General features: G+C 43.6%; 1 protein-coding gene across 3 annotated transcripts in view; it reads left to right on the top strand.

The window, feature by feature from the left end:
* Nucleotides 1-17,735, top strand: part of gpatch2 (G patch domain containing 2) — a 31,297-nt gene that overhangs the window by 13,345 nt on the left and 217 nt on the right. For 2 of the 3 annotated variants that reach the window (XM_083792648.1, XM_083792650.1), the window contains exons 9-10: nucleotides 5,446-5,531; nucleotides 13,482-17,684. In XM_083792648.1, the coding sequence (XP_083648774.1) occupies nucleotides 5,446-5,531; nucleotides 13,482-13,639 (244 nt within the window). In that variant the 3' untranslated portion in view covers nucleotides 13,640-17,684. The remainder of the gene's footprint in view (nucleotides 1-5,445; nucleotides 5,532-13,481; nucleotides 17,685-17,735) is intronic. The other variant, XM_083792649.1, reaches the window with a different exon arrangement.

Here is a 17,735-nt window from a genome sequence, read left to right as displayed (position 1 = left end):
TGATGTGCAACAAAGTAACTAGGGATTATGAGGCTGTAAAGTACATTGGAAGCTGTCCTAAAGACCTACTCCAGCAAACATGCTGTATCTTTCTATTCTAAGCTTTGACCTTAGATCTGATATATAATGACCACTAAATGTCATAATGCAAATCACAGATAGTTCGCATGTGAAACAGAAGGATAAGAGGATGGTGCATGGACCTGTGCTTTGTCACTCATAGTGAAGGGTCAGTTTATTTTTTCGTCCCTGTGTGAGGATAATTAGCTTTCAAAGCAGGTTTGAAAACAAGTGAAAATATTGATGAGGGGGATTTCAAACTTGTTTACTTGCTGTGAGTCCTTCTGCCGCGAGCAAAAAGAAACAGAGAGATGCGCGCATACGATAAGCATACATAACACAATGAGCAAACATTAACACAAACCGCAATCCTGGCTTAGACTTTTCTAGCCAGCAGCAGTTGTTACTAATGCTTGAAATTGGCACTTCTCAAGGTCATCTTTAACAAATAGAAAAAACACTGTGTGAACAAAAACATTGTTGTAATGGAGATTCAAATCCCAACGTTTGTGGAACTGCTGGGGGAAAAATACATGGGGAAAAAAAGGTTAATCCGGAAGATGTTTGTCAAAGCCTTGCATTGCTTGAAGTTGGTGGATCTGCATGGGGAACTTTAAAGGACCTGAGGAGTCCTGCCGTCTCCAGGCCACGGCATTGCATTGTTTCCACCGTGTCTATTTATGATGCATTCTTAATTTAGTTTGAAGCACACTTCTCTCTCTCTCTCTCTTGGGTTGTTTCACAGAGCTTGCCATCATTCCTTGAAGAGGGGCAAATACACGACTGCTATGAAAAGCCTCCCCTGACTGAGGCCTTTCTCTTCTAAACTGTCCCTTTCTTCTCCACCTGAAAGGTTCCTTCAGATTCCACTTAGAGGCATTGTGAATACTAATTTCTCTCTATTAAACATCCCCTCATATCCCTGCCATGCTCTCATTTGAATGGTAGACTCGGGGGAGGACTCTTAATTCCTTTATAGCAGGATTCAAGACCCTTCACTTCAAAAAGTATAAATCATACTCCCAAATGAACGACGGAGAGTGAGAGACAGAAGCGGGTGGGGGAGGGGGACGGGGGGGGGGACGGGGCGGCTTCAGATGTGTCCCGTTGGACAGCTCATGCTGAATCCATCTCCCCAAGCTGCTCAAATCCATTCTCCAGTGAGATGGAGTCTGCTTCCGTACGACCCAGCCCTGCATGCACTGTACCGACTGACTGACTGCACCCCTTTACTGCCTGTATCCACTCTTAACCCATTCTGACCTGAGATCAGATTCATACGAGGTTTCCGCCGGACACACGCTGGTCTGACAAACCCATTCTGACCTGAGATCAGATTCTAAAAATGTCAGTCGTTCTTCGATTTTTTTCAAAAATAGCAGACCTACAAGCTCGTATCGCGCCACTCGGTGGCGCGATATGAGCTTGTAGATCTGCTATTTTTCAATAGCTAAAGCACGACATGATGCCGACACCAAAATGGGTGCCCGGTCAGAATGGGTTAAGGATGCATGTAGGTTTAACACTCCTGCACATACTTTGCAGTATATATACATATTATGTACAGTATACAGTTCTAAGAATTGATTATTTCTCGTATGGCGACAGTTCTCAGATAAAAAACTGACAGTAATTGTTTGGACGGTGCCGTGCTCATAGCGGACTTTAAAATGGCCACTATTGACTTCACTATATTTTCATTTCGTTTGACCAACATATTCACATGATCGATTCCCTCCACGGAGCTCCCCATACATCTGACTTTTCTTTATTTTCAAACACCCTTGAGAGAAAAGTGTTTTTCTCAGTGGGTAAAGTGTAAACATTAATCTTGTATCTTGGCCAGGTTTGAAATGATACTGTATTAATAAAAGCTGTCATCTCCTGCTGGGACTTGACAGCAACAATCAGAGCTTTGATGTTCAGCGATAAAGGCTGCATGGGGTTGTGTGCTATTTATCCTTGTATTGGCAGCGTGAATAGGCGCCATGCTTTGTGGGATTTGGTTGTAATGCTCAGGGCTGGTGGCCATGTTAAAATGCGTAGCTGCCTCCTACCTGAGACGGCCACCAGCAAGCTTTTATCTATTGACTTATTTATTTCTAAATGACATTTGCACCGCGAGATAAATCATAGTCTTACGCCACTGCCTTCCCAGTTTTCATTTTAATTGTGAGATCTCGGTGTCAGCAGTTAGTATATTGGTGTGAGTGGCCTATTGATTATTGATTTGCGGCTATTGATCACGCTCCCAGGGGACCCTAATCCTTTCTGATTCATTTGAATACCTCTATTAATCTTGAGATCCTGCTCACACCTGAAGCGCCATGTACCCTAATGAAAATAGATGGCCATTTTGTATCTGCAGCTTCTCGCTCCTTTTCTGATTTATTATTTTTAATTGATATATCTGCTTTTGGATGTGGACGCCTGAATTACAATTGACCCTGTGTCACTGCTCCCTTTATTCTGCACCCTCTAAGGAACTGCACTGCATTTAGAAGTGTCTCTTATGACCTGGAAAAATCTATCCTGGAGACATTTTTCCTCAATGTCCTTGCGTCATTGATAGAATTTAGTTGTTGTTGTTGTTGTCAGCCATCTTTATTGGATTTGCGAGGCTCTGCCTCCATTCCTCACCGCTGCGTTGTCAGTCAAAACATTCCCCCCCCCCCCCCTCCCTCCTATTCTGTTTGAACATTTTTCAGTAAAACAACATTTGACCAGCATCTGTCTTCCACCATGAAATGCCAGATGTCGAATAGCGTTCTGCTTTTCTTTTCTTTCCCTTTTCCATTTAAACAAGTCCTTTTTCAGACTTGCACCGAGCCGACTAACCATGCTAATAAAACCCTCTGGGTTCTGGTGTGAGATGAATGGTGGTGTTTTGCCTTGTTTAATGAGCCAGCTGATGGTATTCTAATGTTTGATTAGCATGGTGCTGAGTGTCTCAGTGGGCGCGCGGCGGCCCCCTGAGTGCAGCGGTAGCAGGGGAGGGGTCCCCGCGCCTCCCTCCAAAGCCACAGAGAGAGGGGCCCCCACGGTACCTGGGTCTCACTGTAATGAGGGACTGAGATGGAGGGATGGACCTCCGCGCATTAAGACCAAATGCATCAGGGTATTACTTTTAATACCGCGGGCGTGCCTTGTGAAATAATGCGACGTTTAAGACGCGGATCGATTTTGGAATTAAAAAGTTAGTTTGCAAAGATTTACTGCGGGGAGTTCAATGCCTGAGCTCTTTATCAGGGGCGCAAATGGCTGGTTATGTGCTGTCCGACAGGGGTACGATTGAGGGATCGATAGACGCGTGATTTACTAACTGGAGTACAGGTAATCAATAAGTATAAAAGTAAATGAAATATGCATTACTGGGATTTTATTAGAGAGGGGTAGAGCAGGGAGAGAATAACGGTCAAGCCATTTATTTTTATATCTATTGATTATACAACATAGAGACTTCGCTCAAAGCGTGCCCCGCACGGCACCCAGCGCCCACCCTATAGCGCCTCGCACCCCCCCCCCCCCCCCCCCCCCCCCCCCCAGCGTGATTTATGGGTGTTGAGGTCATGGAACACGTACGCCTGTTTAAAGGCTGCCCTGACAGGGTCCTATCTTAGCACATGCCTGTTAGGGGTGCTGAGGTTTATGTAGCCTGCAGTCCTCCCCTGAGCCACTGTGCTTAACAAGGATCCCCTCTGTTACGGCCCCAACGTTATTTTGTCACTGTGTCAAGAAGTCCCCCTTTTTTTTCTTTTTTTCATTACAGGTCAGATTCTTTACTGTAGTGTTTTCAAATAGCACCGCGTGTTCTTTGAATTGTCACTTGGTTGCAGGCAGTGTTGCGACTATGAAATGCCACATATGCTGGAGGTATGCTGCTCCATTCTCTTGCTTTATTACCGGGTTGTTGTTACTTTTGCAGCCCACCCATGCGCTTATTTAAACCCTCAGATTACACAGTAAAATGCTCAGTGGTAATTCGTTGCAGAGAGTGTAAATATGGAACCAAATGCACCCCATGAGGGTAATTATTTTTCTTTCTTTTATAGCCTACTAGCTTATATCGATATCAGACTAGATATCATTTGGGATATTGTAATGTTGTTGTCATACGTCAATACTAATGATAATTGATTGAAAAACAATATCATAGTGTAAATACATTATTTTGTGAAAGCACCACCAATAGTCTTCCCCATGCACAGATAAAAAAAATATTGTGGTATTTGATTTTGTCCATATTGCTCAGTCCTACCTTAGTCTTATCTATCTCTCTCTCTCTCTCACGCACGCATGCACGTACATGTGCACACCCACGTGCATGTGCACACCCACGTGCGCGCGCACTTCGCACCCACACAAGCACGCACGCACACTGTACATACACACAAAACAATGTCAACCCATCATGTTACCCACTCCCAGCCCCAGCGATGGTAAGGACCTTGACCTTAAGTTTACATCTCAGTAATCAGGCAGTGACAGTCCATGGGGAGCTCTTCCTATTTCGGGGCGTCTGACATATGGTTGGAGGAGATATAGAGCAGGTGTAATTTGTTTATGTGAACTCTGCAGTGACTCAGGCACATGAACCTTGCAACACCTGTACCCCCTCCCCCCCTCGTCCTAACGTACCCTTTGTGTTTGTGTTGTGGAAAAGAGCGGATGCGTAAAGGCGTGAACTTAAAATCACTATATCAAAGGGTACAAATTACATCTTAAAGATGGAGTACCGTGATTTTTCTGTTTTGTATGTGTCTATGGAGTTAAGATTACTCTAGTAGACCCCCAGGTGTGGTTAGAATATTCAAAAATGTCTTCTGTGTATTTTTGGTTTCTTCCGGAAAGCTCAAAGCCTTTGAGTCGAGGCCCAATCGAAAATACACAATTTTTGTGACATCATAACCCTAATCCTCTCTCATTATCACACACAGCTGTGGGCGAGGCTTAAGTTCAGGTGGTTGGTGCTAAGGTCAAAACCAGGTACACTTAATGAACTGGTGGGTGTGGCCATCATTTTTTGAAAACAATCTTCCTCCTAGTATAATCATAATACCTGATCATGTTTTAGGGGGGAAAGAAATCACGGCACAAATATGCATGGGGTAACTGTAAACTAACTATGATCTAGGAAGTAGGACGTTTTAGCTTGACACATTTTCTGTTCCACCCCTTAAATCGGTCAAATTCATTGATTGATTACTTTTTTTAGACAGAATTGTAAACAGCACAGTCAGACATTTGAGCTAAAAAGACAACACAAAAAAGTTCTGGGGACTTCAGTGTTTTTCTGCGTATATGTATGTATTATGTGTCTGTTGTGGCGTTCTCATGAGTCTTAATTTGCTTCTGTCTGTCTATCTGCTTGCCTCCGTCCCACAGACAGACTAATGTCCATCTGGGACTGCTGTGTACCGGTGACGTGAAGAGAAGGAAGAAGACTTCTGCCGTGCCTCTCTCAACATCAGGTAATAACCTCCACAGGACTGATGATGATGCCCCTCTGGCCTCCTCAACCCTTTTTGGAGTGGTTGCTTTATTAGTCAAATTACAGAGACATCATGCACATGGTCCAAAGTGCGCCACACACACATGACCCCAGTGTGTTTCCAAAGCTACATTTTGCATTAGAAAATGGGGGACAGTTTTGGAATATTGTTCTGTATAACCCGTTATCCAAAAAAAAAACTAAAATCTGCATCGCGTTCCGTATGTAAGGTTGTACTGTAAGCGTGGGGTTGTGTGGTGGTGTTTGGGATAGTAGTGTGTGAACCTGTTTAACAGCAGAGGGGAGTCTATACCATCAGGCTTGTTAGCCATGTTATATTGGGTGCAGTGTGTAGAGAGCTATCCTCCCATGTGTAGAACAGTAAAACAGAAGTGTGACGGGTAGCGGGCCCCTTGTTGGAGGGGGGGGGGGGGGGGTGGCACAGAGCAGCAGCCGTTCCGCCCCGTTCGGACCGGTTGAGCTGCCTTTTTTCATTAGACTGATGGCCCGGAGGGTCTTGTGTCTTTGGCGGATTGAAATCTGAATTGGTTCGTCCACCTCTTCTTCTTCTCCCGTGTCTCCCGCTCGGCACTCGCCGTTCTTGAAGCCGCCGTTTGTCATTTAAATAACAAATGCTGGTGGTTCCCTGATTTAGTGAGGGGTGCAGGCCCCTGATGTATATTAATATCGCTGCACAGTGCACTGTACCGGGCTCCATCATTCATTTGGATAAAAGAGGTGGAATTTAAAAACAGCCAATGCTTTACTGGGATACAGATTGCATCCATTTATTGCACTGAGTGATGGAATGGCCGGCAACTCTGTCCTTCACCTCCCCGGAGCTGAGCCACCACCCATAAAACTAAAAAAAGATTCACCCCTGCCCCTTAAAGACCCCTCATATTCACCGTTGCAGAATCACGAATAGGGGTATCCCTCAATTTCCTCCTGGGTGGGGTGGGGGGCATGCAACTTCCACGGTCCGCTGCCTGCCAGGGTGAGCGAGAATAATACACAAGTGGGGAAAATCTCAAACATGATAGATGATGATTTCTTTTCCCGCTAATTACGTCAGTCAGCTGTGTGTTCGATGTAAACAAAAACAGAAGCACGAATCAGATGACAGATTACATTCAATTATACGAATGAACAGTTTAAAAACAATTATTTGTTTGAACAATTTTCCGGCTTTTTCTTTTGGAGGTGATGAATTGTGTCAGTACCCCCGTAATCCTCAAATATCCTTAACCCATTCAGGCCTGACCTCGAAATTTAGAAAAAATCTTCTAAATCCTCCAGTTTTCTGAAATAAATATTTTCACGATTTTTGTAGATTGATAGCTTGTAGATCTACTATTTTTCAATAGCTAAATTATAACCTAATGTTTAAAACACCAAAAGGGGTTCCCGCCTAAAATGGGTTAAAAGAAGGATATTTGAGGGTATAGCGTCTCTGTCTCCCCATGGCGTCATTGGGAGTGTGTTTTCCTGCATCTTGAGTCTGCTGCCCCCTGTCCACAGTGATTTATCATGCATCCCCTGTCGCCCAATGTCAGTTTCTGCGGCTGCAACTGCTCTGTATAAATCTTTACCTTGGCGGGCTGCTCCACCGCGCCTCTGCTCGGTAATCTCACCGCTGCCAGGAGATGCGCATTCCCTCTGACAAGCTCTCACAGTTTATGTGTGCCCGGTTCTTCTTTTTTTTGGAGGTGGGGTGGGGGGGTTGTTGCCGTTCTCACCAGAACAGTCATCGTAGTGAATGTTTATAGCTGTAAATTGTTAAACATTCCCTGGGGAAAATGGAACAGAATAGGTTTCTGGTGAACACCTTGTTTGCACGGAAAGGTGTATTCTCTCTGCGTTCCATGAGCATAGAAGACCATCTCTTGGTTAGTGGACGTTCGTGACCGCGAGGAGCAACTGTGTGAGTTGGCCGGAGGGAGTGAGGTTGTTGTACTTGGTGTTAAGCCATTCTGGGCGGGAACCCCTTTTGGGGTTGATGAGCGCGCTATGAGCTTGTAGATCTGCTTTTTTTTTTTTTAATCAAATAGATTTTTAGAAACATAGCTTTTTCAGAAAACGGTCAGGATGTAGAAGACATTTTTAGAATCTGATCTCAGGTCAAAATGGGTTAAGCCGGCCCAGGCCGTAGCGTAACGGTCTGGGCACCGGACTGGTAATCCAGTCGCAGTGTGCCGCGGGTTCGACTCCCGGACCCGACACGGCCTTTACTGCATGTCATCCCCCCATCTCTCTCCCGTTTCCTGTCAGCCTACTGTCTGTCCCTTCAAAAATCAATAAAAGGCGTAAGCCGCAAAAAAAAAAAAAAAAAGAAAAAGAAAAAAATGGGTTAAGCCTGATTTACTCTGTCATATAAGGTATCTCATGCCAAAAATAGGCAACCTACAAAGCTTCCGAGTTGTGGTGCGACACATTGTGATCCTGTAGATGTGCTGTTTCTGGCGTGGGACACTGTCGTACTACTAAAGTATATACATTAGGCACCAGCCGTTTGATTTGAAACTCTGTAATCAGGAGTGAGAATGGTCTGTGACTGGAGGTGTCTCCCAGGATCCCGGAGGGAATTGCTGCAGAGACGGAACCGCAGCTGTTGCGTTGTCTTCTTTCTTTAGCCTTTTAGCACTTTACCGCACAGTGTCGGAGCTGGCTGTGAAAATACCCCCCAACACAACTTCTCAAAAGAGGTATCTGTTTGGATTAGCTGACCGTTCCACTTCTCAGTCTTAAATTGGCCATTCTCTGTGCTTTTCACCAACACCATCAGTCCAACTACAGCTGTAGACAACCATTCCTTACAAGCACATCAAGCTTTTGTTGTATATTGTCACGTATTTTATGTGAAGCTTGAAGTCCCGTTTTGTCGTTCAAGTTGGATCCATTGTGGCTGCAAAGATACTGGAATCTTTTTGTTTCGCTTGTATTTTTCCCATTGCGATTTTTTTTTTGGACTATTAGGTTATATATAATATATTATTAGACTAGAAAAGAAAAATATCAATCAAATCCACACTGGATTTTTGGGTCTGAATCTGATAGATTAATTTGTCAGGGAAAGACGCAGAGGGAGTACAATCCAGATAGGTTGTAACTGCTTTGGCTCGTTTCACATGCAGACTCATTAATTAATGCTATTCTACCTCCTATGCTGTCTCATGTAATGCCCTTCATCTTCATCATCTAGAAAGGGATGAAGGTGATGAACTCAGACTCACCTGGTTCATGTTGTGGTGTGTATAGCAGGACTCGGACAACTGAGTTTTTCTTTGCAATTAAAAATATTTTATTTCCTGGTCACGGGCACATGTCGCAAGGTGAAATCATTGGAATGCCTAAGCATGCGGTCAGTAGTGGAAAGTAACTAAGTACATTTACTTGACTACTGTACTCGAGTAATTATTTTGGTATTTGTACTTCACTTGAGTATTTCCAGTATGTCCAGTACTTTTACCTCTAGTCTAGTCCACTACATCTCAGAGGCAAATATTGTACTTTTACTCTACTACAATTATTTGAAAACTTTAGTAACTAGTTACTATTCTGATTATTATTACAAATCATACAGTAACCACTTCAGCACTATATACATTTCACAATTTTTTAGCTTGCTATTTTCAAAATATTTTTATACATTTGCAATCTTGACATGGGACATTCTGCATATTGAGTACTTTATACTTTTTGTATTTTAATTACATTTGATACCAATTCTTTTTGTACTTTTACTCAAGAACATTTTGAATTCCGGAGTTTTACTTGTAATGGAGTCGTTCTACATTGCAGTATTGATACTTTTACTTTTAGTAAAACAATTGAGTACTTTTTCCACCACTGCGTGCGGTTGCACTTAATCCCTATTGAGGGATGCCCCAGGTCGCTGTCCGAGGTGCTGAAAACTTGTTTTTGTTTGTTTTTTTCTTAATTTTTATCCCACGATGTTGCAACCAATTTTTTCACCCAGTGTCAATTATCTAATATAATATAATCCTGGGCCTGGGCGCTACACTTCCTCTGCCAACATGGGGGGGGGGGGGGGGGGGGGGGGGGGGGGCAGCGGACTGACCTCATGCATCCTTCAATGCATGAAGAGTCCAAGCCGCTTCTTTTCACCTGACAGGGGACACCTGTCCGGCCGGACGTAGCGTGTGGAAAGAACACGTTATTCCGACCAGTTCCTTTCCCCTCCATCAGGCGCCCCGGCTGGCCAGGGGGAGGTTGTTTAGAGACCAGGATTACTGCATGTTTTTGTGAGTTTACCTACCTATCCTAGGGGACACGGGGAGAACATGCAAACTCCTTGATACTTGATAAATCCTTTTTATCAATAAAAAAGCAATACTTTAACTTGTGAAACCATCTTCTACAGCTTAGAGTTTGGTTTTGAGTAGTGGGTTAGTGAAATATGCAAGACAACCATCTTATCCCTCTGACCAGTGTAACCACGGTGGCTCACATAATGGCTCAATAATCCCAGGTTCGATTACCAGCTCAAAAAGAGGCGTAGAAACGTTACCCGCACACTGCACTGTAAAACCTCCAGTGTTCATTTAAATGTAACCTAATGGACGTTTACCTGTCTTTTGGAAAGAAGCACAACTGAGGAACCGTGCGTGTGCATGTGTGCGCGTGCGTCCGTGCGCTGCGGTCCGGTCCTCAGTCAGTCGGGGTCCCCAACGCCACCGCCGCTGGTCCGTGTGGCTCTCTGTCTCCATGTAGCGGAGCAGGACGGCTACGTGACGGATCACCTGCGTCGGAGGCCCCGCGTGTCGCTGCCCGGCGGTCCGGCCCCCTCTCATTAATGCCCAGGCTGGCGCGAGGCCCGCATGGCAGCACAAGACAAATAACGCCAGCACTCAGCCATCACTTCTGCTGACAGAAATGCAGCCCACCGCACTATTTCGCCCTCTCAGGCTCCACACTGCGCCCCTCTGGTGTCCTTCACAATCCCACCTCCTCTCTCTCTCTGCCTTGCCTGCTGCTCCACCAAAACTTTGGTGGTGGCATTGGTTTTCTGTTTGCTAAAACGTGCAAGTGTGCCCACACAGTGTGTGTGGCGTGCAGTGCACTGGGTGGGCATTAGGCACCGCTTGAAATCACGGCCTCGTTTTGTGCGTTTTATACTGCTGTTTATCTGAACCGAACCGTGCTGCTAATGACTAGTTCTTTTACAGTTTTAGTTTCTTTGTGGAGCTTTTTATTTAGCAGGCGCTGCAGTGCTATCACCAAACTACAGTACACACACACACAGAGAGAGAGAGAGAGAGAGAGAGAGAGAGAGAGAGAGAGACTAATCATTAAAAGGCTATTCAGCCTTGTTCATTTAAGTGTGGGAGTCAGTGGGGCCATTACTGTCAATGTGTAATTAGCAGATTAATAAACAGGGGGAAGGGGAGGGCTCCAGGAAGGCCTGTAATGATTGTTTTTAGAGAGCATCACATGAGAGCTTATTAAGATGCTGAGATGGTTCCATTCAGCCAGCCATTATCACCCCCCAATAAATGCTTGTACTGTAATTCTCCCATTGACATAATTTTTCTTTTTGTGCTATAATGCATTCATTGACCTTGATATCAGACCCGTTGAACATACGTGTAGGGATTTTCCTCAAGCAGTTACACATTTAGGGGACACAATTCTTTTATTTATTTGGGTGAATTAAGAGTTTTTGTTATCATTAATATCACTGTTGCATGTGAATTTCTTATAATAATTCATATAAGCTCATATCCTTGTTTTGAGAAGTCAGAATATGATGACTGCAACCTGTTAATGCCAGCTGGAAATCTGGAATAATATATTCATACTGCTTACAATTACAAGCTTTATTTTTTTATGAATATTATGTAGAGAAATATGAAAATTCGAAGCAGTTTATCCTATATAATGCCAGGACAGAAGATAGAAATTGAATTAGTCATAGACTAAAATACCAACCATCGTTTGTAATATTATGAACATTCCTTGGTTTTTGTCTGAAGGCATTGACCACGTTTAACCCAACACGTCCCAAAAAATGTTTTGGGTTGAACCTCAGCGACGGTTAGTCATCATTCCCTCAAGAAATATTAATCAATTATCTTGCCCGCCGGATCAGTTTGGGGAAGAAGTCATGTGGAAAGAGGCTCGAGCAGGTGTAATGGGAACTAACAAAAGCACATGCCGGTGAACTCTGTAATGCCTAATCCTTTGAGACAGCCCCACCGCCACAATGTCACTTCTAGTTCCCCTGTCCTCTGTTCCCGGACCACCTCACAAGCGTCTCGTGTGACCGCCCGCTGCCAACTTTTTTCGGGGAAACCAGCCGAGATTTATTTATCCACGGAAAAGTAGTGAAAGGGGAGAAAACCTGTTAGTCTGACTGCAATTGTTTTAACGTTCCTTTCGTCTTTCTGTGTAAATTGGCCCTCACCTTCAAGTTCAGTTTCAGATATTTTCCCAGAGATTTCTTTAAAGGTCAACACAATCAGGAAAATGACCATGGCTTTTTTTGTGTGTGTGTGAAACCCAGGATGTATGAAGTCTCAAACACACAGCCTCTCACATCATATAAGTTGACAGACGGTGAATGAGTTAAATCATAGGAAAGGCAAAGATTGGTCTCTTAATAGCCATGTCCACAAGTCATATGGGACCAAATTGGATTGGGTTCACTTGACCAAAAGCTCATTAATTCTGTACTTAGTTTACTTGGATGGGATTGGCTCAAAGGTTTATTTCAATATATACCAGCCATCCATCGGTTGGGGAATACATTTTATATTTATTAGCGATTCAGTTGTTTGGAGTAATCTATAGGGAAATGGTCATGATGAAAAATGCCTGTTTACAAGGTTATTTTCTTTCTCCCCAAGGTGCATTACTGTAAAGAAAATGATGTAATTTCCGACCCCTCGCATCCCGGCTAACACACTTTGAACCGCTCCCCGTTGGAAGGCTCTTCAAACTCAAAGCGCTGTATAGACAGACAGACATGGCTTCTTCTCCTATACTCCATCACTCTAATGAATCACTAAATCAACCATGAGACTTGTCATTGCATGTCCGCAGGGCAATGCCTGTCAATCATATATAGGTGCACGTTCCCACAGCCGTTGTGTAATACTTTTATTTATTCATACATTTCTTATATTTAGTTTACATTTAATCTCTATTATTAAAGCAATAAGCCTCAAGAGGCTGTTGGTGGCAGTGACTGTAGAACAGCTACGGGGCGTTGTTGGGCATGACATGGGGTGTGAGTAATACTGCATGTGGTCACAGGTGTGTGTGTTCATGGAGCATTTTACAAAGCTTTTCATACGTGGCTCAGCTAATCATGAATTCATAATCATTGAGGAGAAATATCGGTTTTATAAAGTTACATCTAATACAATTTACGATTTAGACATTTAGCAGAGGCTCTTAATCCAGAGCGATTTACAGTAATTAAGGTATACCTTATTACCTTTACCAACACGAGGTAATACATCACATTTATTCACCTCCCAATGCTTCACCTCCCAATGTATGAATGAAAAAACCATTGTAAAGTGCTTTGAGCACTTGGAAAAGCGCTATAAAAATGAAATTTATTTGATATATTCAATTATTATTATGTATAGAGATAGTAATCTAGGATCATAGGTAAACCGAGAACCTATCATCGGTCTAAACAGTATAATATCAGAACATTAATAATCTGTACATTGAAACTATACGCCTGGGAGCCAATGCTTTGGATACAATCCTATCCAAAGCATCTGCAGACAACGCACTGTGGGTATCATCTACTCAAAGGTGTTTGTCAATGCTGTTGCTGAATGATTGGTGAAAGTAAGTGCAATGAGAGTCGCTGTGAACCGGAGTCAAGTTCATTAATGTGTAGAATCATGCTTGGCCATTTAAACCTGACTGACGTCTCCTTTCCTCACAGCAGCGAGCATTCCTTATCATAAGGACGAGCTCAGAGACGAGACATGGAGAGCCACTAGCACCGCCGCGGCACCGGAGGCTGCCGATGCTGCAGCGGCGCCAGGAACCTGGAGAACGGCAGAACCACAGGCCTCTGCTTCAGACCGACTGGACCTTTAAATGTTCCAGAAGTAAATTAAGTCCCCCCCCCCGGGAGGGCGGGGGTGGGTGAGTCAGCTGGATAACTGAAGGTGGGTGTGGGGTGATCCAAGACAGGAGAGGAGGAGGAGGCACGGTAGCAATAGAGAACTGTTGTGCTCGACATAAACTGAACGCTTTGAGCTCCTCTCGCTGGGCAGAACATCCATGGAACACATCGCTCCTCTTCAAATCAGCATTCAGTCTTTCTAGTTAGTATTTAAAGGATGAGAAATGTTAATGCAATCAAGCCTAGTTAAAGTTAATCACCCCACAGTCCACCATGTCCTCCAGGCAGAAGGCAGCTTCAAGAGGCTTCCTCCAGACTCTCTGTATTAAGCAGGCAGCTCCTCTCTCTCTCCCTCTCTCTCTCTCTCTCTCTCTCCCTCTCTCTCCCTCTCTCCTGTCTATACACACCAGTCTCCAGGCCACCTGTGCCCCCCCCCACCCACCCACACGAGCCCAACAATTATGTCTTCTTTAGTAGCCTGAGCATTTGTCAGCAGGGACACTGCGTGATGGTCAGGGGTTGAGTGGTGAGGGAGGGGAGCGGGTTTTTTCTTTGCTCTACTTTGTATCCGCCAGCATTGGAACCAACCAACAAGATTGCGTATATATCCGCGGGTAACCTGTACTGTAGGTATGGTATACTATAGCTCACAGATAGGAGAGCATCAGAACATTTTCAGCGCCACATGCTGCTGTATGGAAGTTCACACAGAGGCGACCGCCGGTGCTGAGCCGCCACAAAGAACAGGCCTCCCTATTAGCATGGATTTGAACGGCTACACTCGCTACAAAGCTACTCATTAGCACAACACAGGAGGCAGCGTGGAAGCCGTACGCCGAGGGCGCGCCTCTGTTCTTCCTCCGTTTAGCTTCCATATTCAAATTTCCCCCGGCGCATTTTAAGTTCAAGGCCAGCCGCAGACCTGTTTTAAAAGTGCTTTTTTTTTAGTGGTTAGTATTTTTACTTTGTGACTGAACAGACTGTGACGTTGAGGAAGAAGTAGATAAGAGAGGAGAACCAGGCAGATTCACTGGTGGAAAATGTATGCTGACATTTTTGAGGCCCCTACTATGACCAGCTTTGTCTGTTTGTGTGAACACGATGATTTGATTGGCTGATCACCACCATAGTGATGATTTGATTGGCTGAGCAAAGTACATTATTATTATTTTTTTTAAAGAAATTTTATTGCGGCTTACGCCTTTATTGATTTTTTAAGGGATAGAAAGTAGGCTGACAGGAAACGGGAGAGAGATGGGGGGATGACATGCGGTAAAGGCCGTGTCGGGTCCGGGAGTCGAACCCGCGGCACACCGCGACTGGATCACCAGTCCGGTGCCCAGACTGTTACGCTACGGCCTGGGCCGCAAAGTACATTATTGAGGATGAAAAGTGAGGGCAGAAAAGGGAAGACGCCAAAAGTGATTAGCCGGAATGACGTGATGATTTGATTGGCTGAGCAGCACGGAATGTGATGTATGATGATAAGAGCGCCCCTCACTTCACACAACTGTGATTTTTAGTAAAAGTATCAATACCCTATTGTAGAAATAGTCTTTTACAAAGTAAAAGTTCACTATTCAAAGTTTACGTGAGTCAAAGTACAAAAGTATTGGCTTCAAAAGCAAAAGTACGAATCTGTACCGAATCTGGTAACGCCTTCTAGGGCCTGACCTAAGGTTTATGAAAACCTTCATATTCTGATTCGTTCTTTTTTTTAAATGGTTATGTTGCTACATGTATAGCAATAGCTGATGAGACACAGCGAGCGCTCCGGCATCAAAGGTAGAACAACGTATAGGTTGCACCAGGCGTCAATGTTAACCATAACCACGACTAAAGTTAACTAACAGTATAACCGTTAATAATGAATTCATTCAATTATTCAACCACATCTAACCCTAACCCTGAAACAGTAGTGGTTCATGAAACCCCACCAAAATACCCCACCCCTGCCTAAATAATACATCAATTAAATGGCATCATTGCATACATGTTAGAGAATATAATGTACTGTTTTAGATTTTTTTCATTTATATTTAATTTGTCTAAATAAACTTACCCCATAAATAAGCAACCAACCAAACTGAGTGTCATTGATGTCACCACAAGTGGATCAGTGAACGTACCGTCATTTTCACTAAAAGTAATAATGGAAAGCTGGTTGATAAAAGTTCAATCAGACTTGTAATCACAGACACTGACCATCAACACTCTACAAGATCAGTACAGTGGCAACTGATACATTTGGAATGAAATAATGCTGTTGAAAACCTTAACAGGGGTTCCAAAATAACTTCCGGTTATAAACTGATCAGCAAGCTTTTTACATGTAAAATCCCGGGCGTGACCTTTTAGCTTGAAGCAATGTTAACTCCCCAACACACACTGTGTTCATTTCAGCAAAAATGTCAGTTGAACATTTCTCAACTTGCACTTAAATTCATTCCGTGCATAGATGTGAAACGTTGCTTGATGTCATGTATATTCTCAAAACATCTGTGTCACGTCCGGCGTGAATGCACCATAATGATGTCTATTTTTATTGTCCCTTGCAATTAACCACCTGGGGCTCAATACTTGATATGATCTTTTTTCTTTATTTTTTGGGGGAAAATATCTATAGTACAAGTTCACAGCGTGGCTATTTTCGGCGAATGTTTACCCCCAGAATAGGGATTCTAAGTATCATGTTAAACTAACAAATACGTTGTTTTTAAACCACACTAACAATGCCTAAACCATAACTAAACTATACTTAAAAAATAATCAACTCCATGCGTAAACTAAACCAGCTGCAAACTTACAGTATAACCATGTCCTTGTCGGCCGCTAACCAATCAATGTGGTGGCCCTCACTAACGGCAGGGTAGCGGGTGATGAGAAACAATAAACATCACGAGGACCCTTTCCGTTGGAGCTCTCTTCATTCCAAAACAAATATTAAAATAACAATATGAGTAATATGTACATCAGAGTCCAGGGGAAATACCTTCTCAATTTCACGACTCGTTACCAGCGGTATACCTTTCAGCGAAATGAAAAGGCATTATTATCAATCTATTTACCGCACGTCTTGTTAAGGCTCCTCCTCGAAGCCTTTCTTCAACAGATTACATCGATGAGCGGCGGTATCAGATTTGTAAATTACCATGAATTATAGTTCCTCGAGATCATCCCTTTGAGAAGGCTTTATGTGATCATGTTGGCCTGGGTGTGACATTTATAAATGCTGTGTGTGCAACACTCATCTAAATGAATGCCTCTGTGTCTCCAGAAGACTTCCTGCCACAGGAATCAGTCAAAGTGCTCAGCCACGCCCCACTGGCTGCCGCAGCCTTAACACAGTGTGTGGGGACTGATGGACGGACGGCTTGCCAGCCATGTCCGCTTATTATAAGCGACATTGGTCTTGTTTTTATGTAAAGTAGCTCGTAAATATTTTGTAGTTGCCAGATTTTAGCTTGTTTCCAAATGTTTTAATTATTATTTAAAACAATGGTTGTCAAATATTTTCATACCATGGACCACCAAATTAATGTAGGCCTATTTGTCCCTATCCCTAACCGCCATATGATTATTTCTTTTGTGCGATAGCTCCGTGCCAGATTTGTGTTGTCCACATTTTATTTCAAGATTTGCAGATCTGTAGATTGGCTATTAAAATAGCCAATGTCTATATCTATGAAACTTATATAAGTTTAAAGTGCTCCTGTGGCCTATAGTTGCTTCATTCAGGGGACACGAGACCTGATTGATAAGAACATGCCTCAGGTGGATGCCCACTCACAGGTAGAAAATACACAGTGATACATTAATTAGTGGCTAATCTAAAGTCTACCTGTGAGACATTGATGCGTTTTGGACCCGTGTTAGTGTTTTATTGAGAGTTTCTCTCCACTAGACTTATACATCATCAGTCTGTAGTTTGGGTGCCAGGGAAGTTGACAGGAAGGAAGTCGGGTTTCACCGAGGGGTGTACGTGTGGCAGGGCGTGCCTCACCTGTGTCCATGACAGTGGTTTCACAGAGGGGTGTACGTGTGGCAGGGCGTGCCTCACCTGTGTCC

Source organism: Protomyctophum parallelum, assembly GCF_964188405.1.
Source record: "Protomyctophum parallelum genome assembly, chromosome: 20".
Taxonomy (NCBI): Eukaryota; Metazoa; Chordata; class Actinopteri; order Myctophiformes; family Myctophidae; genus Protomyctophum; species Protomyctophum parallelum.
Note: the sequence above shows the minus strand (reverse complement) of the source record. Positions and strands in the feature narration are given on the sequence as shown.